Source organism: Coptis chinensis, chromosome 6, assembly GCF_015680905.1.
Source record: "Coptis chinensis isolate HL-2020 chromosome 6, ASM1568090v1, whole genome shotgun sequence".
Lineage (NCBI taxonomy): Eukaryota > Viridiplantae > Streptophyta > Magnoliopsida > Ranunculales > Ranunculaceae > Coptis > Coptis chinensis.
In genome coordinates this window covers 16745093-16769992 of record NC_141461.1, presented here as the reverse complement: position 1 = coordinate 16769992, position 24900 = coordinate 16745093, and the positions used below count along the sequence as shown (strand labels likewise).

The 24900-nt window shown below is 34.6% G+C and overlaps 2 protein-coding genes and 2 long non-coding RNA genes across 9 annotated transcripts; 2 read left to right on the top strand and 2 right to left on the bottom strand.

Annotated features, from left to right (window-relative positions):
- LOC147491794 (uncharacterized) lies at positions 1-5214 on the bottom strand. 5 transcript variants are annotated; one of them, XR_015199870.1, is made up of 5 exons: positions 3396-3556; positions 2985-3039; positions 2647-2716; positions 1926-2114; positions 1-1435 (listed from the first exon to the last, which is right to left on the bottom strand). It is a non-coding gene; the product is annotated as an uncharacterized LOC147491794 (long non-coding RNA). The 5 variants fall into 5 exon arrangements; XR_015199868.1 differs by lacking the exon at positions 3396-3556 and adding an exon at positions 5080-5214 and having other exon boundaries at positions 1-2114; XR_015199867.1 differs by having other exon boundaries at positions 1-2114.
- A 5424-nt stretch (positions 5215-10638) lies between these two features.
- MEF9 (mitochondrial editing factor 9) lies at positions 10639-13237 on the top strand. Its single transcript, XM_086568835.1, has one exon. The coding sequence runs from the start codon at positions 10854-10856 to the stop codon at positions 12954-12956; it is 2103 nt and encodes a 700-aa protein (XP_086424961.1). The 5' UTR covers positions 10639-10853; the 3' UTR covers positions 12957-13237.
- Positions 13238-15828: 2591 nt separating this feature from the next.
- On the top strand, positions 15829-18832 carry LOC147491792 (uncharacterized). 2 transcript variants are annotated; one of them, XR_015198320.1, is made up of 3 exons: positions 15829-16205; positions 17958-18018; positions 18517-18832. It is a non-coding gene; the product is annotated as an uncharacterized LOC147491792 (long non-coding RNA). The 2 variants fall into 2 exon arrangements; XR_015198319.1 differs by lacking the exon at positions 18517-18832 and having other exon boundaries at positions 16069-16205; positions 17958-18131.
- LOC147491791 (uncharacterized) lies at positions 17676-24116 on the bottom strand. Its single transcript, XM_086565466.1, has 4 exons — positions 23277-24116; positions 22672-22873; positions 18550-19020; positions 17676-18375 (listed from the first exon to the last, which is right to left on the bottom strand). Exons 1-4 carry the CDS (start codon positions 23981-23983, stop codon positions 17917-17919), a joined length of 1839 nt encoding a protein of 612 aa, XP_086421592.1. The 5' UTR covers positions 23984-24116; the 3' UTR covers positions 17676-17916.
- Positions 24117-24900: the final 784 nt, after the last annotated feature.

The window sequence follows — 24900 nt, the reverse complement described above, 5'->3', positions numbered from 1 at the left end:
TATATCAAATAATAGTTAAACCAAATATATGAATGTTATACAAAAGCAGCATAACTTGAAAAGTTCAATGACATGTATGTTTTCATGTAAATAACGACATGTGATTACATATATAAATAAGTAAATAACCAATTGTGGATTTAAAAAATAATAATAATACAGAGGGATGCATTCATTTTTTAGCTTTTAAATGTCATGTAGCAACAATCTCGCTGACAAAAAACAATAGGCCAAATGAAATTGAGATGAACAAAGTGATGGTCTCTTCTTCAATATGATGGTTTTAAATTGTCCCACTTGCCCAAACCCAACAATCACAACTGGTTCACTTGCAGCAAAGTCTGCCAACTTCAATTTCAATATAAGTCATGATTTTCACTTCTACACCCCATCGATTAATATGTGTATAACGCAATAACTAAATCATGTACATGAGATAAGAAATTGTTGTCACTAAAAAAATTCCCTGTCTACACCCAATTTCAAGATGAAACTGACATGACAATAAATGGGGAAAAAGCCTTACACTGAGTACGTCTATATATGATCACCACCACGAACTTCGTTGCTAAGAAAGTATTCATTGCGACTTAATTAACAACAACTCTCTAAAACTACTAATCTAGAGATCCTCCGTACAACACGTACACCTGCTGATAAATGGTATGTTCTTTTCCAGTTAATTAAATATCCTCAACAAATATGACACGTGTTTCTAGTGTAATCAAAACACAATCACGATGCTCTAATTAACAAAGAAATTATCAAAACCATTTACTAATTGAAAACTGCAAATACACTTGAGACAACACATTTGCCAATTGAAAATTTATGACTTGTCATAGTTTATGCTACCTAGCTACATTTTTTCTTTTCCTTTCTCCTCGCACTTTTTTATATTTTTCTTCATTAATAGAATAGGCACTCATCTACCAAAAACAAAACATGCTCCCAATCCCATCTATGACCTTATTCATTTCAATTTGACTTATTTATAAAACCTACACAGGCAAAGCACCACTGAAGTTTGTTAGACCAAGCATTATTAAAACTTATGTGTCTGAGGAAGTATTGAATCATTGGTGCTTGCATACAAAAACAATGACCCTCCACTCTCAATGCTAAAAAGCTTGAGAGATGTCAAGTCAGTATATTCATTTGTAAAAGCAAATATATCCAAGCAAACACCTAGTTGGACAACCATAATAGCCTACAAAAAGTTAAATATTGTTTAATCTTCAAAAATGTGATTATGCAAAAAATAGGTTAGTTTCTCTAAATCAAAATTACCAAATCTTTGAAGAAAGGTGTCTACCCATGAAGCAAGCTCGATCTGCATCCTCCCCCTTACCAGCATATTGTTCATCATACCTTATTGTATCTAGTTGCCCAACTCCAAAATCAGGAGGACCAGACAAAAAGGCAGAGATCCAATCTGCTATTGTCAAATCTAGATCACTAATATCATTTTCCTAAATGCATACTAAATAAAAAGAAGATAAAAGTACTTCTTTCAGTAGATAGTACGTCTTTTCAAAAAAACCCTAAACAATTTTAATTTGCATTGAGTCCCATAAGAGGGAACTAACTGTGTTGCACATCCATATTCAAATTAAATTTAACAGCCAATGGACTTTAGTCTAACACATTTAGCTATTCCCCCATTTTCATAAAGGGGCATAGAGAAACTACTGTTATACATTCTTACTTTCAAAATTTCAAGGTGCCATATTTTTTTTTTACTATTCCACTCAAAATTTATATAGTGGTGTATCTTTTTTGGGTTTGGCAGTTTCAAGTACTCAAAACTATGCAGAATTGTTACCACCCTATATCAGTTTATGTTACAACTTACGCCCATGGTACCATATTCATACAATACAAAAGCAAACAAATATGACAAAAAATTATGGGCAGGACCATACCTAAAGCAAATGCATTCCCATATTCTGATCCAAGACACTTGATCAGTCATTCCATTACTAAACCAAACCCTCGCTCATCTGGCAGAACACCAACAAATCCCTGTCCTGAAGCTGTTATTCTCTCCCAGGAAGTTGTTGGCCTTAAGGTTTCAAGTGGTGCTGTAATGCGCGATCCTTGCAATGATCAACCTATTTTGGGATCAGTGTGCTTCATGAATTTTACACCGTTGAAAAAAAAAAAAAAAAAAAACAATGATTTTCCAACTACTGTTTCATCTATAACCCGGTCATCCTCCAATAAAGACATTTAGGCACAATTTAAAAACCAACATCCATATGTTGCTACTTTCTTGGAAGTATTACTTTATCTTTTGAAATCCAATTAGGATCATATATCTCGGAGTCCTCCTCAAGTATACGCCTCAACTCCAAGATTTTTAAGTCAAAACTTCTCAGCTTTTTAGTAAGATATTCAACTCCTTAAATCAGGGACACATGGAGTACGATAATATTTGAAATATTCAGTCATTGAATTGTGTCTATAAGACATGACCAGAACTCCTTCAAAACAACTTGGAGTTGGTGAAGACATCATGAATTGATTGAATCATGATTTGTTGCTTCCTATATATATAGTAACTTGCTAACTATAAACAAAACACAGGCGATCAAAACGTAGAACTACATACAGGAGCCATAAAAGATAATAAAATAAATATACCTTAGTTTGCATTCATAGATTACCCTCAAACATCTCCAATCAAATAAATCTAACAGATCGATAGGAAAACCTGTGTTTAATGGGATGCATAATGTTATTCAAGGGACACATTATCTTATTGAAGTTACAACGACTGACGCCAAATAATTGTAGGAACCAAAGTTAATAATCATGCATGAAAGATTCTACAAACACTAAATCAAATGCTACATCTGGTGTTTCTTTGTATTAAGGTCGAAAAGCGAAAATAAATGAATTGAAATAATCAAGAGTGGGAGACAAGAGGAGGAAACACACTTAAATTCTGTTTTTAACATAAACGAAGGGGAAAGCCATACCTCTGCAAGTTTGCGGGATGTAGTCCAATCGATTCCGCTGAAGCAGGGCCAAATTCTGAAACAATACACAATTATAGCAATCCTTATCAATTACATAACAACAACATAGACAAATGATAAATCAGTATCCATAACAAAAAAATAAAATAAAAATCTGTCAAGTTAACGCCTGCTAATTACAAAAGTTTTCCGCATAACCTCAAGAGGGATTCTCATAAATAATTTAAAAAATAAAAATGAAAATAGTAAAAGAATAAATCAACAAACAAAAAAGTCATTATTCCCATTTAATTGAGCCTTACTTGACAAATAATCCCATAAAAATTTGGATTTCAATTTTGCTAAACAACTGAAGAGGGATCTGAAAGAGATGAAGCCAAATCTATGAATAAAAATATAACAGTATCTCACCTCCTCCATGGCGTGTGACGGAGTGATGGATACGAAGAGATTACAGAGTGAGCAAACAAAAACTAGTTGGGTTTTAATGAAAATAATGGTTGGGCAGGGCGAGAATAAGATAATATTTGGGTTCATCCCTTCGCATTCTCTCCCTAGACTTTTCATTTTCTTTAACGTCTAATTAAATTACCCAATTATTGCTAATTAAATGTCATTTATAGTGGTGCGTACAATTCAAAATGGCAGGGATTTGATTTTTTAATTCACCGCCACATGAAAAGGATAGATTACTCCTATTCAAAGGTGTTAAACATCATTTTAATTTTAGGACAATATCGGTACCAAGAATTCACAAAGTCATAAAAGAACCAAGTAGTCCTCATTAATAAATATCTAGGTATTTGATTTAATTATACATATAGGGATATTTTGTGTAAGACAAAGTACCATTATGAAATGGTTTTTCTTCACTTTTGATGTTATCTACCAAGACAAAATCCACGTTTTCTTCAAAAACAAACCTAATATGATTATGCTAAATCAAAATTATGAAACAAAAAAATTCAAAAACTCAACATCAACAAAACAATCGAGTCAAAACCATATACATATTGACTAAACAATGTTTGTAAACCCTTTTCCGAATGAGTTCTCAACCTCAGTCGACCTCTTCACTGTAGTTTCTCTAACACACAGGTCTCCCCACCACATACATTTCAGCTAAACCAACAAAAATTGGTAAAAAAAAACATATAAAAACAACACTTAAAAAAGGAAAATATAATGTAACAACAGCTAAACCAAATGTTCTCCAAATCATCTCTAATTGCACTAGCTAATTGTCCCTTTTTCATTTTCTCTATCGTTGACTCTCTATTGAGGTCGGAGGAACTGTATATTTTCGAAATTAGCCCTAATCGCATTAGCTATCATCCCCTTTTTATCTTCTCTCTATTACTTTTTTATTTTTATTTCCTTTTTGTTTTGTGAAGTGTTAATTAGTTTTTATAGTGGTAGCTAGACAATAGAGTGGAAAGTGTGTGGGCAAAAGAGATTTAAGTCTCCCACATTTTTATGGGTAAGTTTTATAAATTTTTTATTGATTAGAAGAGAGAGAGGGTCTCACATTTTCATGGGTAAGTTTTCTAAACTCTTTATTGATTATACTGATTAAAAAAAATAGAGAGAGAGATTCATGTCTCTCACATTTTTATAGGTAAGTGTTTTCTATTTATTTTCTCCTTTATCCTTTTTCGTATTTTCCTTTTGTGAAGAAATGAGAAGAAAAAGTGTGAGTTAGTTGGGGTTTTTATAGAGGTAGTAAAGTAGACTGCATGACCTCATACATACAAAACATCGTGATATCTAATGATGATATATCACGATATTTATTGAAATTTTGAGAAATGATACATAAATATTAAGATATTGGTATTGATACTTTCAACCGTAAATATCAACTTATATCACTAAACATCGGTATAATTTGACGATATAACATATAATCACATCACACAATTGAATTTATTGATATTTATCACAATTTATCGACGATATATCACGATAAGTAATTGTTATTCTCTCTACCAACAACCATATATTAGTGGTGGTGGAAGTAGAGATTTGAGAAAAGGGAAAAAGACGGTAGTGAAGAATATATGAAACAAATGAGTTAGAAAAGTATTTTTCTTACCTTAACTCTTCACCAATTCCTTCAATTTTAAATTGTTTCTACTTGCTTCTAAAACAAATGTTGAGGAGAGAAGTAGAAAAAACAAGATGATTATAGTAGTACATAAAAAAGATTAGACTTTCTTAAAATTTTATATTGTCAAACTAGAAAGAAAACTTTGCCAATAGAGAGTGAGTGAGAAGGACGACAAAAGTCAACTTGCTTTAAATCACTCGAAAACCCATCCATTATTCAAAATCACCGAAAAAGACCGAGATGCAAATGGTCCAATTTACCCTTACGGAAAATACAAAACAGTCTGTAGGGCCAGCCCTAAGTTTTAAAAAGGCTCAATGCAAACTTTCCAAAATTGGGGCTTTTCTATTTTATGAAATGAGCTTTTATACTATCTAATACCATTATTGCACAGTAGGCGAAAATACTCATAAGGGATTTCAGGAGGGCACGTCACCAACATTTTTAAGTAAGGACGCATTCTTAATTACAATCAAAGACATGTTCTTCATTTATTACAAATTGGTCCCTAAGGTGAATTACATTAGATATAGGATCATCTCGAGATTCTAAAGATCTAGTCGAGATACAAATAATCAAGCGAAAATCAATTACACGCCCAATCTTTTAACCAATTCGCGATAACTACGAATCAATACAAAGTTACAAACACAAATTTTGATTCTTAAAAAAAAAACCCCCCAACTTCAACTAGGAATCCTAAAATCCCAAAAAACTTTTTCTATTAACCCAAAAAAAAACACCCAAAGCCCCACCAGTTCTCAACTTCTCATTGACACGAAGAAGAAAGGCTCTCATTGACACGAACAAAGAAGAAATCACATCAACAGACTATATTTACACATTTTGCAGTCCATTGATTCGTAAGTTTCTTTTAGTTTTGTTTTAGCACCTTTTTTAGTGTATTTTATTGATTTTTTTTTTTGTTTATTTTTGTGGGGTTTTAAAGAACGTAACTTTTCTTCTTCTTCTGAACAGGAAAGGAAACCGCCAATCACAACGAAGAAGAAGACACCAAAGGTCATTCTAGACAGTTCAATCAAGTAAGCAATTTTTTCAAAAAACCTTCTTCGTACTTTCGTAGATTGTTTGGGGTTAAAAATCTATTCAATCAAAATTATAAATAACGTAACTTTTCTTCTTGTTTGAATACAAATTCTAACAACCATTTAACATGTGTTGGAATCCACTTTAATCTGTAGAATATTTGAACTTTTACTTCATTGTTGATTATTTTTCCTCCAATTTTACTTTAGTTCTTTAAGTGTTCTTCAATTAGATGTGCTTAGAACTCTGATTCTATCCACATAATTTTGAAAGATTCAACAGCCACAGTTTGTAAATTTCTATAATGATTAGTAAACCAGCAACGCATACCACTTTCATCTACGACTATTGTTACATGATGATCGATCCTACCTAGCTCCACCCACTCTTTGGAACTTTAGAGATTATGATGACGAGATAAGAATACTTTTACCTACCAGCTCATAAAGCCAAGTTTGAAATCCTTTTACTATTATCTCATTTGCTTTGAGGCTTTGAGTCAAAGACATTGATGAGAAGCAATGACTTCAGATGAGGCTAGGGGTTAGGGAAGGGTAGATGAAGTATTAAAACTTTGGGAAGCACTTTTATAGTCCTAAAAGATTTAAAACAAGTAGGAGCAACTATCTGATATAATTTGTATTATGCATTTATTGTTCACTGTGTTGGAGATTGACAAAAAAATAGAGCATTGGGGATCAGATTGACTTGGAGGGGTTGTGGTATCGACTTGCTCACGTTCCCCCATGTTGTTTGCCAACTAATTGCCTATAATTTTTTTGCTATCCTTTCAGTCGTCTATACTAGATAAATTGCGCACAACAAATTAAATAGGGAATCGACTTGCCAATTTACAATCCTTGCAGTGAGTGCTTAAGGGTAAGGCCACGGTTCAATTATGATTTTGAGAGTATTACACAATTCTCTACTTTTGCAGTTAAATATTGTTTACTATCTTGAGCTGCTCATATATATTTTTTTTCTTTTAAGGCTTTTGTTGTTCCAAGAACACCAACTAACATGGATGAGCACTATTGATTTTGCTTGATCATAATGCACAGTATTAAAGTGCCTTGTTGACATTTAATGCTTGATCACTGATTTACACTATTTTTTTTTAACAATGACACTATGCACCACTGTCTTTCTCTCAATGTGTTGGACTTTGAAAATTTGATCTATTAAGTTTAAGTTTGAAAGTTTTGTATTTTTTTTTTTATTTGAAAATGGTTTATTTCTCATAGGGTATTTAGTAGTGTTAATGAGAGTTGTTGTGTACCCATACTTTTTCAATATTAATTGTACTATTTTACAACTTTTTACGTTGCAAGAATAAGTTCTGACCATAGTATATTTTTTAGAAATTCATACATGCACAATTAGTTAATTACTACTTTCTATGAACGATTAAGACTGGCTCATAGTAGCATCACAAAGAAAAAAGCAGAAAAACCATAACGATCTCATGATAAGTATATATATTAAGTCAATGAAAATTCTTAGAAGATTGTGAATATCTATTTTAGAATTTTTCTCAAGTATATTATCCATCATCATGTTTCTATTCCTTTTATTTTGTAGGAAAAGCATCAACCAATGATAGTCAAGCAACGTTACAAGAAAATGTAATAGGTTACAAGATGAGTAGGAAACCAAGCTATTGTTTGCTTTTACTATTATGATAGTTTGGACAATAATATTAACCAATGCATATATAATTTGTATTTTGGTGCAGTTGTATTTGGTATTAAGCTATTTCAATCTCCAAGCACTGAAATAGCTTGAAGACTGGGATGATGAGTTGGAAAATGTAATTCTTAGTGTATACTGAATTTGGAGAGTTACATATTTTAAATGCTATCGTCACTGCAAAAAATCGGAAACCCAACTACAAGGGATAATGAAAGCACGTACCTCTTATCGATAACCAAGGTATTGATACTTTGTTGATATTTTGATTATTTTCGAATGCATTATTTATATTTGAATTGATTATGATTAATCGAAACTAAACGATTCCATATATTGTTTTCACATAATTATTCAAGGATGACCTAGAGGTTTATGTCTCCCCCAACTTGGGATATATATGTTGGCATTGAGTAATTGTGGTAGGTATATACGCTATTTACAAATAGAAGCGATAATCACTTAAAAAAAACATAAACTTCCAAGTGAAATAAGGTACCATGTTTGACAATGTCTTGATCAAATAGAAGTATCATGTATGACACGTTTTACCTTCCTATGTGTATGGAGTTTCTGGAGGGTTCTCTATTGAGAGTGCCAATTCTTTGTATTTTGCAAATGAGGGACGACAGCTACACCATAAACATTCGACTGCTAACTTGGATTGATGTTCTTTTTTAATGTTAATGTCGTAACATCTCAATGTCTTATATTTACTTGGTTGAATTAGGATTTGACATGAATGTGTCTTGGTAATGACAATATAAATTTGTGTATCTAGTTTTGTTGTTTTAGCACATATAGATGTACATATGTACATATTACAAGTTACTTCCTTTTGCATCACTACAGCAGATTGTGGAATCTTGGTTACAATACCAAGTTGATGCCTTGAGTATTCACGTAAGTATGTATGTAGATTGATGGTAGACGAATGACCTATTGTTAGGACCGTGTATTGTCAGTTATGTAACATATTTTGAGACTCAATGGTTAATTTCATTATTGTAGAGTTTATTTTAGTATAAAATAACCCGAGTTATATTAGTAATATACTATGAAAGTTTCTTATGTCATTTTTGTCTTTCTGACATTTCTTTATTGCACTTCTCCAAGAGGCATGCATTGCCAGTATGTAGCTATAAATTCAACCTTATCCCAGGCATAAGTGAAGTGGTAAGTTGAACTATTATTGATTTGATTGCTTAAGTTGATGTATGTGTATATACATGTCATCTTTAAAGAAGCCTATGATGTGCTGAAGAATGCTGAGATTTCAATAACTTAGATACCTCATCTAATATTTTGATCCAGATTGCGTTACATGTGGGACTTGGAGAGTTGGAGATACCAAATGAGCTCAGGAGGTCTTCTTCAAAAACTCAAAGTAATGGAACACCTATGAAGATGCTCAAACCACAACAAATATCGAGAGAAGTATAGCCTAAGCAGAAGCCTCACAGTTTGGTACCAAAATTTAGGAGGATTGATATTGTTTCAGAGCAATGGCTAACCTTGACATTACAAAGAAGTCAAAGAAAAAGTCATTTACAATTATCTTGCCACGGGCACCTCCCAAATATCTGCAGCCTGAAGGTGGATTTATTTAAGTCTCCAACCAATAATGAAATTGTAATTAAGGAAACATGCTTCATTAAGCATATATGGACCTATTTATAGAAGAAATCATATAGTGAACCTGTCAGTATGTAGGGCTTTTATCTTTTATATGTACAATAGAGCTGCTCATAATTAGCATGCCTACATAGAGAAGGTTTAATGTCTTTTCATTTATCACTATATAAAATTGATCACTGCTATTACAATGACTTTTCAGTCATTTTAGATATCTTCATCTATTGTATTTTTTTATTTTATTTTTATAATAATAAATATATCCCTATCTATCAAAAAGTATGCATCTATTAGTGAATTTTTAGCAAATATGATGGTTCCATTACAAAAAAATATACTACCTTGGTTCGTAGAGGACGTTATGATGGATCAATATTCCTGTTGTGTGAAAGAAAGGCTTCACTGAATAAGTACAACTTTTCTTTTCATTATTAATTATGCCAAATGACTCGCATAAGTATCTCAATTATCTTAATGAAATGGCTGACCTATTCCTATTTTATAGTAATATTAAAAACAAAAAAATGTAACAATCCTGGCATGGTCGGGCTCAATGGCTAGTATTGACTTATTTTGTTAGTTTTTGAACATAGTAGTGGGCTTTTTAAAGCTGAATGCCCCCCTTAATTTTGGGTTTTCATTGGGGGCCTATGCAAGAGCTTAGACTACATAGGGCCCAAGGTCGGCCCTGATAGTCTGGCCATACCAAAACGACCTAACTTATTTGGTATGGTATGCGCAACTAGGGTTGTTAATTGATCGGTTTGGGTCGAATTCTGGAAAATCCGAACCGAAGAGATAAGATAATTGGGTACTTGAAATTGAACTGAACCGATAATATTATATTTCATCCGAAATCGAACCGATAACATATATTGAAACTGAAACCGAATTAACCCGAACCGAAAACTATAAAATCAATTAATTTCAGCCACACAATTAATAAAACTTATACAAAATTAATTATAAATATTACTAAAATATCGTCTTATCGGTTTGGGTTCATATCGGTTCGGTTCAGTAGAGAGCAAACCAAAATACCACAACCCAAACCGTTTTTTATCGGTTTGGTTCGGATCGGTCATCGGGTTATTGAAACCCATTGACACAACAGTCAATTTGAGATATTGAGGTACGGCATACCTACTGTAGTATGCCCAACAACAGTCAATTTGAATACCTAAATTAGGGCGGTATGCAACTATGCATAACCTGTCTGAATACCTAAGCTGGAATCAGGGTTAGCCAGGGCTTACTCTGGGTCCGCCACTCATTTCAAAATCCGCTGTTACCAAAACACAGTAAACTCATCACGCGCCAAAAATATCCCACAAAAAAAAAACAAAAAACCCGTTAAAGTAGTTACACTTTTCTCAACTGCCACTTCCATGAACTTTTACTTCATCTTAAAACTCACATCAAAGCCAAGAAATCTCCACCGTCAAATCTTTCATCACTTAACCAAAATCAACGGCCTCAAAACCCCGTACGTAACTTCCCGTAACTTAAGTTCATCACCACATGATTACATTCACTGGAACAAGAAAATATCTCATTTGATACGAACAGGTAGATTAAATGAAGCAAAAAGAGTATTTGACTCATTACAATATAGAAACACAGTGACATGGAATTCTATGATAAGTGGGTACGGGAAAAATAGAGAAATTTTTAAAGCTAGGAGACTGTTTGATGAAATGCCTGTAAGAGATGTTGTGTCTTGGAATTTGATTATTAGTGGGTATGTTTCGTGTCGAGGGAAAGGGTATATTGAAGAAGGGAGATTATTGTTTGATCAAATGTTGGAAAGAGATCTGGTTACTTGGAATACTATGATTAGTGGGTATGCTAGAAATGGGATGATGGATGATGCTTTGGAGTTGTTTAGTAGAATGCCGGAGCGGAATGTGATTTCTTGGAATGCTATGGTTACTGGGTTTTTACAGAATGGTGATGTTTTTAAGGCTATTGAGTTTTTTGAGAAAATGCCTGTGAGGGACGGGGCTTCGCTTAGTGCGCTTGTTTCGGGACTTATTCAGAATGGGAAGTTAGATGAAGCGGGTGATGTTCTGGGGAAAAGTGGGAATGTGAGCAATGGTGGAGTTGATTTGGTTCACGCTTTTAATACTTTGATTGCTGGGTATGGTGCTAGTGGGAGAGTTGATGAAGCTAGAGACCTTTTTGATCGAATTCCAATGTGTCCACTGCATGGGAGAAAAGAAGAAAATTGTTTTGTAAGGAATGTGGTATCGTGGAATTCCATGATCATGTGCTATGTTAAAGCAGGGGATCTTGTTTCAGCGCAGAAGCTTTTTAATGAAATGGACGAAAGGGATATCATTTCGTGGAACACTATGATCGGTGGTTATGCTCATGTATCAGATATGGAAGCAGCCTCAAATCTGTTTAACAAACTGCCAGATCCCGATGCTCAAACATGGAATTCAATGATGTCAGGATATGCTCAAATTGGCAATCTGGGGATTGCTCGTGATTTTTTCTATAAGATGCCAGAGAAAAGCTTAGTTTCATGGAATTCAATGATAGCTGGATATGAGCAGAATAGAGACTATGAAGAAGCGGTCGAGCTTTTCTGTCAAATGCAAGTGGAAGGTGTGAAACCTGATAAACACACACTTTCTTCGATTCTTGGTGCATGCGCGGGGCTTGCATCTTTGTACCACGGAATGTTGATGCATCAACTGGTTACGAAGTCAGTTAATGCGGATACACCGATATATAATTCCCTCATCACCATGTATTCCAGATGTGGGGCGATAGCACAGGCAAGGTCTGTTTTTAGTGAAATGGAATCAGAAAGGGACGTGGTGTCATGGAATGCTATAATTGGAGGATATGCTTATCAGGGCCATGCAATTGAGGCACTAATGCTCTATAGGGAGATGAAACGACTTAAAGTTAGGCCATCACACATAACATTTGTGTCGGTTTTGAATGCATGCGCTCATGCCGGGTTAGTTGATGAAGGTCGCAGACAATTTATGTCTATGGTTAGTGATTTTGGGATTGAACCGCATGTTGAACACTTTGCTTCCCTTGTGGACATAGTCGGGCGTCATGGGCATCTTGAAGAAGCAATGGATGTGATCAATAGCATGCCTGTTGCGCCAGATAGGGCTGTATGGGGTGCGCTATTGGGAGCTTGTAGGGTGCATAACAATGTGGATTTGGCCGAGATGGCTGCCAAGGAATTAATGAGACTTGAGCCAGACAGCTCTGCCCCCTATGTGTTGCTATACAACATGCATGTAGATGCAGGGAGATGGGATGACGCAGTGGAAATTAGGATGATGATGGAAAGAAATGGGATCAGAAAGCAACCTGGTCATAGTTGGATCGACTTGAATAACAAAGTTAATGTGTTTGTTGCATCAGATAGATCCCATCCCCTTGCCAGCGAGATTCATGCACTAACTGAAAGTTTCGATCAAATTGTCAAAGATTTAGACTTGATTAAATCCATTTTCTAATCCAATTGGTATGATGTTCATCGCACGTCTAGGAGTTGGTTGATCAGCTTCACTTTTTTGGATGAGATATATTGTTTGTATTGCGAACAGTGTAGAGAGGAAGTGGTACCGGAAGAAATTACCACGCTCACTCCAAGCTATTATCGGTTGTTCATATATAAAATGCTCACCCTCAGGTATGAGTAACTTCTTACAGCAAAATGTTGAAGGGTTATACAGCACAATTTCCATTTTGTTATATTTATTTATACACAGATCAAGCCTTTGCTAATTTTGAAGAATTGATCAAATACACCCCCCAATTTGTTGTTATCGCGTTAGTTTTATTTGTTTATTAGCATTGTATTGGATTTTATGGAGTTAGTATTTATATATTATTTTCGTTTGTTACTTGCACTGAGACTACAAAGCTAAATCCGAAATTTATGAAATGTCATGTGCACTCTACCTGACTGTTAGCTAGCAACTGATCATCATTTCTTATGATCAGTATACCTGCGTAGTCATATATTAAGAATTATATTAGCTTGCTTCTTAATCTTGTTTGACCTCTATTGCCTCGACTTTTGTTTCCTTGTTTTCTATAGGGTTTAGCGTCGTTTATTCTCAATATGCAGTATTAAATTATAGATCCACTTAGCCATATAGGGAAGCCCTATTTACAGAGAAGATTATGGCGAGTGCATTGAGTAAGTTAACACATGTGTATGTGCCCGCCACACACAATTCCACTAGAATCTTGGGCTAAGATACACTTTAGGAATCATGGAGTAGAAAAATACACTTTAGGAATCATGGAGTAGAAAAATACAAAAGAAATGAATGGGGTTACTACTGAAATTACTAAAATAAGAAAGAAGTGTGCCTCTGCAGGCTTGATGGTCGCCAATGTTTAAAATGGATAGTGATGTCAATAATTTTAATTTATTTTCAGTAATTTTGTTAAAAAAAAGTTCTGATTTAAAAGTCTTGTTAGTGGATTTAGGTCACCAACTAATTGTCCAAAACAAATTTGCCCCACCTTACCTGATAGGCTGATAGGCTGATAGGCTTAAGCTCAACAACTATGGGCACCCACAGACGTATGAAGTCGTAGAAAAAGATTAGAAGATTCTAAAAGTGCCCACATGATTGAAATTGAGATACGGAATGAATAAGAACAAAATGGCATGCATGGGTCAACCTTTTGTCTGTTCTTGATTTCCTACCTACTGTAAATCTGTTGGATGCATTTGTCAAATGGTTCGATGGAAATATGTCTTTCGGAATATACTGATACAGTTGAATACGCACCCTATTTGAAGGTATTACTTAGTTTTGTTTGTACAGTCCTCAGTCCATGAGCATTCTTACGTTCATTTACTGCTCTAGATCCTGTCTAAACCCTCCGTTCTTCTTTTAGTTCAAAGATTTATAATACAGTTGGTAATTTTCACAATTCCCCCATAATTTGTCTTCCTAGGTGAACTTATTTCTAGCCCCTTCTAAGAATATACCCCTTAGATTCCCATTGGCCTAGTTTAGGATTTTCTTGTTACATGTAATGGAATTTCTTTCTCGGTGGTTGCTCTCTGTTTTTAACAAACCCGGCCAGCAAGATATCTTTGGATTTCACATAGATGATCGGAAAAAAAAAATGGTTTACAGTTTACACCGTATCTCACTCACTCAACATATATGTTGGAATTTCAACTAGATTTATTCTTCATCATGCAATTATTATTATATTTTTTTTGGTAAGATCATGCAAGTCACTTGATCTGGGTTAATAGTTTCAGTTTCTTAGCTGGTTATCTATTCTAAAAGCAACAGAACTCTATTAGACTGTAGAGAGAATGAGAGGTTTTATGGATTCAGAACCTACTTATGATGAGCAATTAAGTTCTTCACCTTATTATGACATTATCTCGAAATTATTTCAGTTAGTATAAACAATATAGAATTTTGTTTAACTTCCGCCTAAGAAGTAAGAACTAAGAACAATATTTTCTTTATATGTAAAAAAAATTAGTAGATATTTTGGTCATACTTGTTATTGCATATGATTTTACAGTGGATATCGGCTATTTACTTAAATCCCAGGTACGGTCTGTATATAAATTATAAACAATCATTGAAAGCTAGGCCAAGTGGAATAATTTGGTTGGACTATCATATGAACAACAGAACAAGGGTGTTTTGCTTAGTATTTTTCATCTAACAAGTAGTCATCAACAACAGTAGCTCGATTTGGCTCGCTCTGGCTTTTTGGAAATTAACCGATTCCAAACCAGAGCCATTAAAAGCATGCATTTACTGCAGTTACAGGTAAGGGTCTGTATGCGGTCAGGAGTGCAACTCACGAGAAATTCTTCAAGGTTTTTAATAGCAATCAACTTCACATCGGCATTTTGTACCAAACCATGTACTCATCATGTAGAGTACAGCAAAACCAGCGTGCTAACTTTCCATATGCTCGCAACAATTTGATTCACTATGCCCACTGGGTAGTTGTGAGTGGTTGGATTAATTGTGAATTCAGATCACAACGATGTGTGTGTGGGTGGCAGGGCGGGTTGGTGTTGGGGATGGGGGCAGGTCGCGCGTCGAGATTTAGTATTGCATTTCATCCAACTCCCTTGAGCACTTTTCTCCCCGGTTGGGCCAAAAGATCTAAGAAAATTGAGTATGATATAGATAACTATGTTAGTACTGGGAGTAGGATATTCATCTTAGGAGAAATGAAAGAAGAAAGAATCTTTGGTTCAGTTCTCTATCAATGCAGTGGATTGTAGGTTGGTTTGGTAGCCAAAGGTATAGAAAGAGTAGGGAGATAGTAGTGGTTGAGTGGGCGTTAGTTCTTATTATTAATGTCTTTGCTGGTTAGGTAGTCGAGGGGTGTAAATGCTTACGCAGATCTCATATCCTTCAATAAGTTTGTATTGATAACAAAGACATTCCCCTCTCTCCCTTCGCCCAAAACATCTCTCCTTTCCCTTCTAATCACCTTCTTCTGCTGCTTGTAAGTCACTTTGTTGCTTGGTGTTCTTGTTACACTAACATCAAAGAATGAAAATATTGGAGAAAGGGGTGATGGTTTCTATGTTGAAATGGTTACTATGATGTTGGCCCGGTTCACTCAGAAACAAACACGTGTGAAAGAATTATCACAATTTACTTCCAAGTCATGAATGGTGCAGTTTTGATTGAGCCGTGCCAATATCTTAGTGTTCTTTCATTTTATCTCAAAATTCAGAGATCAAGTTCAAGGTGTGTTTCTCACTTTCTCCTTTAAATTCTCTCTGATTCACTTTCATGCAAATAAAAAGCTTATTACGTATTTCCAAATTATTCAACATTATAATCTAGTTCTTTGCAGTTTGCAAAGTTGAACTTTTATGCTTCAACCAGTGCTTTGATCAAGTTTAACTTAACAGGAAAAGATACCTTTAATTTCCAGTCTCAATCTAGTTCTATTATCACATTTTGATTTTTTACAAAGTTTGTAATAGAGTTCAATTGAGATCAATGAAAATTGCACATACGGTAGAACTAGGACAGTTATTGTATGAGGTCTACCCAACGTTTGTATTCATGCTTGTATTAATGCGGGATAGTGATAAAGAAAAGGAGGTGAATATTGGACCATGAAATACGCAAATAACACCTGTTAGATAGTCATATAACCATAATAAACGAGATTGGATCATTATCATTCTCCAAGCGAAGTTCAATCTCCATTCTCCGGTTATCCACTACTTGTAAACATAATGAAGTGTGGCAAAGCCGAATTCGATTATAGTCAGTATCAAGCCGTATTTTTGTAATTTAAAGCTTAACAAGTTCAGGGATCTGAATACGTATTGCACCTTGTGGTGATGTCATTTCACCCACAGCTGCACTAATCTCAGTGATATAAATATATAGAGGTCGTCCCTGATTGAACTACACAACAATTGCTGCTTACATCTATCTTTAGGTTTCCACTCTTGGATTTGAAATTCTTCAACTCTAATGTTATAAATGACAAATAAAGTACTTTGATTTCATTGCTTGTAAGCTAAGGCAAGCTTTGGCAGTCAATGATGATCCATTGATCCATGTTGTCACTGTCATTAATATTGACCTTGTCAATAAGATAACCTTTCGGCTAATCATCTAGGAAGTTGTTTGAAAATACCGATTAGGACTATAGGAGTCACTAGAAACGATATTCTAGTTCTTAATTCCTACATAACCCATCACAAAAGAACCAACTAAAGGGGATATAATTTTTTGTTAATATTAAGCAAGCGAAAGTTGCGTTTCATGAGATAGGAAATGAAAACTATTAGCCCCTCATGAGGATTGTAAACAAGAAGTAATTGCAAGAAATATTCAATTTTCATCTAAGTATGATTTTTTTTTGTTGATAAAAGGGCTAAGTATGATATCTATGTTGATCTCGTGTTTTCTGTTTGAAGCGTTGTAACTTGTAAGTTGTAACTACACTAAATCCCAGTTGTTCAATCAGTTATTTGGTAACGAAATTAAATCATTGCTCGTTCCATTTCTTTCCTCATTCCATTTCATGAAAGCCAACGTTAAAAGTACAAAATACAATCAATAGAAACCACTCCCTGGCCAAAGAGTTTTTCAGCAAGACGCAAATAATTTACACAGAAGTCGTTACTTTACATATGTTTACAAGAATCAGCAGTACTTAGCCAACCAAATATTCAACAAAAGAGACAAAACCTATTGGTCTGAACAAATCCCGTTTACTTTTTTTTTTGCTTGGTAAGACGAATAGTATATTAAAATTTACAAAGAGTTACAAAAGTTGTGTGAACAGGTCATACACGCATGTCTGTTCAGTTCAAAGCTAAATGCACACAAGAACAAATCCCGTTTACAAGACCAAACCTTAGAATATGAAAACTAAAAAAGAAAATAAAACTAAATTGGCATATATGCAGCACTATAATTCTCCATGCTTGATTTAGATTCTGAATGTGATTAGTTCGGGATCAACTCCTTCAGGTATCCGACGTTGTAGGGGATACTTCGGAAGAGACTGAGCGGTATACTGAGCTGTCTGAAGGTACATTTTGTACTTATTTTCCACATTTTTATCTGATAGGCTCGAGCAAGAATCATTAGAATTGCCATGAGTACCTGCTTTGTTGCTGCTGCTGCCAACACCAGCACCGCCAAGTGGCTGCATGCCACTTAATTTCATACTATTAAATAGATTCGATACACGCTCCTCTGCATTATTTAGAACATTTCTCCTGAATGTCCAATCTCCTGTGTTCCAGTTGAAGTGATAGAGTGGGAGGAATCTTTGGCCGTAGAGCGCCAAGAATTCTATGGCTGTTAGAATGTATTCAAATTCAGTCATGGACATGTAATAAATGAAGCTAATTCTCGTCCATCCTGGTTTTATACCACTGTATCCCTGCAAAATGAGATTAGACTTGATCAGTTTACATAGTTATGAATTTTTTTTGGGGGGGGGGGGGGGATTGTTTTCTATACCATCAGATGAACATTATTGTACATAGTGATGCGCTGATATCTATATATAATTGTGACTCAGGTACAAAAGTAGTAGCAAAAGTTATGAGAGTACCTCTTGAATTGCAGCACGGAATTCCAATGATTCTTCCTTGTCAACATTCAAGAGAGTATGACCATAAGGACCAGCACAAGCACAACCCCCTCTTGCTTGTATACCAAATAAGTCATTAAGTAACTTGGTCACAAACCTTCCATGAAGTGGTTTATCCTTCTTTGTTGCCTTCTCTCTCCAAATATAAACACTTGTATCTCTAATCTCCTTCTCTTCATCCAATGAAGTTGTGTAGATAAGGAATGAAAGAACTGGCTGGCGCTTAACTGAAGTATTACCTAATACATTGATGTTTGGATTAGGTAACAACCTCTGGAGTGCTCTATCTATCCATAGGTTATCTTGTGTTTCAATGAGATGGTACCCCATATATTCCTTCACCCAAAATGCCAATGCTGCTCGGATTTTTTGAATAATTGGTGGTGTTCCAGCGTCTTCACGTTCTTCGATGTTGTCGTAATATAGTGTATCCTGTAAAGCTTAGCGGTTAGTTTTTTCCCCCCGCTACAGTTGCTTAGTGGTTAGTTGACTTAGTTCCTCTGCATCAGTTTAAATTTGTATTTTGATTCATAAAGTGGAAAGGCTGGCAAAAAGGAAAAACACAGTTATTGTGGACCTTGTGTTCACCGAACGCATGAAAGCTTTAATTCTGTCCATTATAGGCCCATGGGTTAGTGTATCCAAATGTTTTATACATGGGAATTGAAATTCTTAACGAAAGGAGTTTTCAATTGTATCATTAAAATCTACAATTGTTTAAGCAAATTTTTTGCCCTTGAACCTTGATGCTCAATGGAGCGAAAAATTTAGTATGTGGGTTTTTTTTTATCTTAGGAAATGTGGGTCAAATAGTATGTCGTCATGTGTCCACACATTTTTTTTTTTTTTTTTTTTTAGTGTCCACACAAATTAATCATAATTAGTTTGAGAGTTTTAGTTTTAACTAGTTTGTAGGCCCCGTGCATACGCACCGGCTCTTTTGAAAACATTTAGATTTTTTTTAGAAAATTGGGATTACCATTTTAGTTGCTAACCTGTTTTAATTTTCTAACAGATTATTTTAAATTAAGTTTTAAAAACCCATTTTTTCAATTGGGAGAGAGATTTTGTTTTAATAGGAGAATAATTCCCGTTTTAATTAGATATGCTAGATTTTCTCTTTTCAATAAGGGAGGAATTCCCATTTTAATACGAGAATGATTCCCGCTTTAATTATAAGTGCTAGAATTTGTTTTAATAGGAGAAGAATTCCCGTTATAAAGGAGAGAAATTCATGTTTTAATAGGAGATGACGTGAAATTTTAATAGAGCTCGAAAAATACCCCCTTGTGGGAGCTTTAATATTAGGGCAGAGATCGGGTTGGGTTCGGGTCGGATATGACTATATCCGAATCCGAATAATTTCACAGTATCTGAACCCAAACTCGAACCCGAATCCAATTATATCCGAAATTTAATATCTAAACCCGACCCGAACCCGACTAACCGAATCGGATAACACTAAAAATTAAAAAAAAAACCAAAAAATATATCCGAATCCGAATCCGAATCCGAATCCGAACGAACCCGACATACCCGAATCTGAATCCGACCTGAATACATAAACGGATATAAAAATCAACCCGAACCCAATGTATTCGGTAATCGGGTCGAGTTGGATTTAGGTCTACCCGACCCTATTCCCCTGCCCTATTTAATATTAAGATATAGATAGGAAAGTAAATAAGGTAGAGTTTCATTGCTAGTTTTTAAGGAAATGGAAAGAAAAATTAAACTAAAATATTGGGGGAAAAAAAAAATAGTTTGTGAGATTTTCCCCCTTTTCCCGACTAATTTTCCATCATTTTATTCTTTGTCTTAACAAAAATCTAGTGACTTAAAAAATATAGTCTATATTGAAGAGGGAAAATAAAATAAAAAAATAACTTCCATTAAAGTGTTTATATATTGTCCAAAATAAGAAAAATAAAACTTCATACCAATACCCAAACTAAAGAAAAAGAACGAGAAAAAAAATGCAATGACAAAAAAATTAGATAAATATTCTATTATCGATGATAACTATAATGTTCAAAATTGTGGGAGGCAATTCTTTTCACTTTGATCAAAATCATGTATTTTCTAAACAAACTAGATAAATGTCACAATTTTTTTTTTTTTTCTCAATATTTAACTTTTCTATTAAAACTAAAACTCTCACTAACTATAGTTAATTTGTGTAGACACATGGCGACATACTATTTGACCCACATGCCCACATACAAAAAGACTCACATACTAAATTTTTCGCTCAAAGGAGATTGTATGCTGTAGAGGGACAAATGGAGAAATTCCCATTACATCTATGTTCAACTTTATAATGAGTTCCAAATAGGGGTGGGCAATGGGCCGGGTCGGGCTAGCCCGGCCCTAAACATTTAAAGCCCTTCAGATATTAGCCCTAACCCTAAAGTCAGTATAGGGCCGGGTCGAGACGGGTCACAAGTCTAAATCTCAAATCTCGACCGACGACCCTAGCCTCTTTAAGGGCTTTAGGGTCGGCCTATATATTTTCTTTTTTTTTACTACATCGGGTTTAAAACTCATTTATATTACAAAAATGTAATAATCTACAAACTCAAAGTCCAACCAATCTAAGTAATAATCCCGTATAAGTCCAAAAATTTAAAATGCACATCCACAATCTAATGAATCGAAAGACATCGAGAGTTGAATTTGTTCTTCCTCAGACTCAAACCTCACTAAAATTACATTTAACATTGAAATACATAGACAAATAATTATATTATCATTTTAAAAGGAAGAAGTAATAGATATAAAGAAGAAACATAATAGTTTTGGTTAAGGGTCATGGAAGTTGTTAAACTATTTGTAATATCATAAATTATTTCTATAATAGATTCAAACAAATATAATATTACCTTTCTTCTAATTTAAAAGTGATTCAAGCTTTGTATATGGAAATGAAAATATTGGCTTTTTTGAGCAGTGATGGAGAAAGGTTTGAGATTACAAATGTTATTTTTTCCGACAAAGGGTGTTTTTGGTTTCTATGTTACAAATGTCCGCTCGTATTTTGTTTTAATGGTGTGGAAGGAAACCTTTAGTTTTTAAACTTGGCTTGGATGTGAATAAAAATATAATTTATAAAAATAAGTGAGAAAAAAGAAAGAATAATAAGTTATGGACTTTGACTTGATGATCAAAAAGGAATAAAGTCTTATTTTTTTATTAGGCTAGCTTTCATTGTTCTTCGTGGGCGCTAAGTTAACAAGTTTTGTTATATAAAACAAGTTATTGGAAGTATTCTTGGGTGTAAGTGATAAATTACAGCGACAACGATGTTATTTTAATTGAAAATATTTAACAAAAGTTGGACAATTATGATATGTGTATTTATAGTGAAAGTATGAAAAACAGGGGTAGGTAGGGCTTGGTTAGGGTCGGCCTATGTTTTAGAATCTTAGCCCTTAAGCCCGCCTCTAGAAGGCATTAGGGGGCGGCCGGGGGCCGACCCTAAACTCTGTGAGGGCTTTAGTTGTGAGGGCTTTATAGGGCTTAGGGTCGGGTCGGTCAGAGCCGGGTTAGGGTCGTTAGGGCCAAATTCCCACCCCTAGTTCCAAAGGTCTCTTTTATAGGTCTATTCAAAATGGCATATCGAGAAGAGTCTTTGGGCTAGGTTTCTTTCGGATTTGACTAGCCTTGGGACTTTGTCCTTCTTCAATGTAATTGGTGTGGGTTTACTTAACCATCTAAATATTAAAAAAAAAAACAAAAAATTCTAAAGGTCTCTCCTATTACAAAGAACCATCGGGTCACGAAGCTTATCCAGGAAATGTTTTAATATATTTTATTGTTACTTAGTCCAATACACACATATATATACTGGGCATCTATAAGATTATGGTCAAACAATATCCATAATCAAGTGAAAGGGAAGGTTCAGAGTTTCAAGTCATTGGGTCGGAAATGATCAATAACTGAAATGATTCATTAAACATACTGGTATTTGCTTCTAATTTTTTTAAGTAATTCTCATGCCCAGACTACCTACTGAGTAGTGGTTGAACCGGCCAGTGAAAATCTAATTATCAAAAATAAACTTGGTCAAATTAATATTACCTTTTCATCAAAACCATTAATAAAGCCCACTGTTCCACCACCACAAGTAGAAGGAGCTGAGGATTTCAAATAATAGAGATTGTTGCTCATAAGCAAAATTCCAGGTGTGCCTGGGCCTCCAACAAATTTATGAGGACTAAGGAAAATTGCGTCATAGCCTTCCAATTCGCCTGATCGAAGATCGATTTTCGCATAAGGCCCACTGCAATGAAAACCAAATCAATTTTAAAATTAAGTTCTAGAACGTATGCAGATTCTATATTCAAGCAAAGTTAAGAATTTTTACATTGCTTATTAAAACTAGCCACTGTGCACGTGGTACCACGTAGGCTCTATTGAGTTTTTAAAAAGAAATTATAAACGTTAAATTACTATTTTACTCTTCAAAAAGAATTTTTTTTTGAAAATTACTAAATTACTCCTAAAACCTACATTAAAACACTGTTATTCAACCCTACATTTTTCTATATATTAAAGATGTTGACCCTGAAATAACAGACATTATTATTACAGTGATGAAATAATGGTGCCGACAAATTTTTGGTAATGCTATTGTCAGAGTACTAAATCTCAAATGCAAATATGTAATGGATTTGATCTCTTACCTGGCTGCGAAATCGAAGCAAGCAAAAGCACCATGTTCATGTAGAAGCCGAGCTATGCCTCTAGTATCACAAAGAATTCCAGTAACATTACTACAAGCTGAGAAAGACCCCAACATAGGCCTATTAGAGTACTTTGAACTACTTAATTCTCTTCTAAGCATTTCCATATCAACCAATCCATCTTCATCCACTCCAATTTCTACAACTTCAGCTAAACTTTGTCTCCAAGAAAGAAGATTAGAATGGTGTTCATAAGGCCCAACAAAGGCAACCCATCTCTCTTCAGGTCTAAGTTCATTAACCAATCTAGCCCTCATAATTGAAGGAACAGCCATGCCCATAACTTCTTGTAGTCTCTTTATAGCTGCTGTAGTACCTGAACCACAAAATATCAAGGCATCTTCTTGTCCTCCTCCCAAGCATTTCTTTATATACTTAGTTGCTTCATGCACCATTTTCGTTGTACGCTGTCCTACAAAACTATCGTCGGTATGTGTATTACCATAAAATGGAAGAACATTTTCGACAATAAAGCTTTCAATATGCAGTAACGACCTTCCCGAAGCGGTGTGATCAGCATATGTCAAGCGTCGCTTACCGAAAGGTGTGTCGAATTCGATGTCATTGCCTATATGTTGTGATTGAAGCCATGAACATTTTTCGTGAATGCTTAATTCACTTTGGAGATCTATACCGCCTTTTTGCATTTTGAAACAGACTGCTCGAAGGTTGAAATCATCTGTCGTCACTACTTGTTGATGCGTCTCGTCGTAGTATGAGTCAGCTGGACTTGGCTGGGTCTTTATTTGGTCTACTGTTTTTTGGGCTGGTTTTTTATGGGGATGTTACTAGTATTATACTATTATTATTAGCCAGTAGCATCACACTAACATTAATGAACCGGACCTATTTGTGATTTGGTTCAATCTCTCTTCCTTTTGGATTGGACTGACGAAGGAGGTATCAATAATGTACAAAGGTATAAATGTTCTGAACTACACACTTGAATGGGCTGTAATTTTTCATCATATATAGATGTTGAAAATTTGAAATACCTATCTTGACTGCTTCTGAAATCCCAAGTGCCCCCATAGAGTTGGTGTAAAACTACACAAGGTGCATATATGTTTTAATGTTAGTATATACTCTATAGTCAATACGCGGTAAACCCTGGAACTCAAACCTGGTGCCTCAAATACCAAGTGAATTGAAAAAGATATTCAAACATTTAAAAAGAACTACATATTATATATTTGTTCGTAATATAGCTGTTTTTGGACTACTGAATTACCAATGTTTTTCAGTCTTTGTACCGCTATTACAAATATATCTAATTGATGATTTTCAAAACTTGGTCAGTAATACACCAACAAAGCTTTACCAAAAATAAAAATAAAAATACACCAACAAGGCAACAATGCCAGTAAACATACAAATATAGGCTACGGGAATGTTTCGATCAAGTTCACTTTTTACGGTAGGCTTGGAATTTGTTAGTCTTAGAGATGTGGAAATGGAGTCTTAATTGAATGGGTCGTTTGCTACTTGGTAGCCCATTTGATGGTGTTGAATCTTAAAAGCTCAGCTATATAGTATTCCACCCCGTTCCTCCAAAATCTCACAT

Coding starts and splice junctions, on each gene's coding strand:
- MEF9 (XM_086568835.1), top strand. CDS start 10,854: ATGAACTTTTACTTCATCTTAAAACTCACATCAAAGCCAAGAAATCTC.
- LOC147491791 (XM_086565466.1), bottom strand. CDS start 23,983: ATGCAAAAAGGCGGTATAGATCTCCAAAGTGAATTAAGCATTCACGAA. Junction 22,874..23,276: donor TGCTTCGATTTCGCAGCCAG/GTAAGAGATCAA, acceptor TTTTCATTGCAG/TGGGCCTTATGCGAAAATCG. Junction 19,021..22,671: donor TTAATGGTTTTGATGAAAAG/GTAATATTAATT, acceptor TAAGCTTTACAG/GATACACTATATTACGACAA.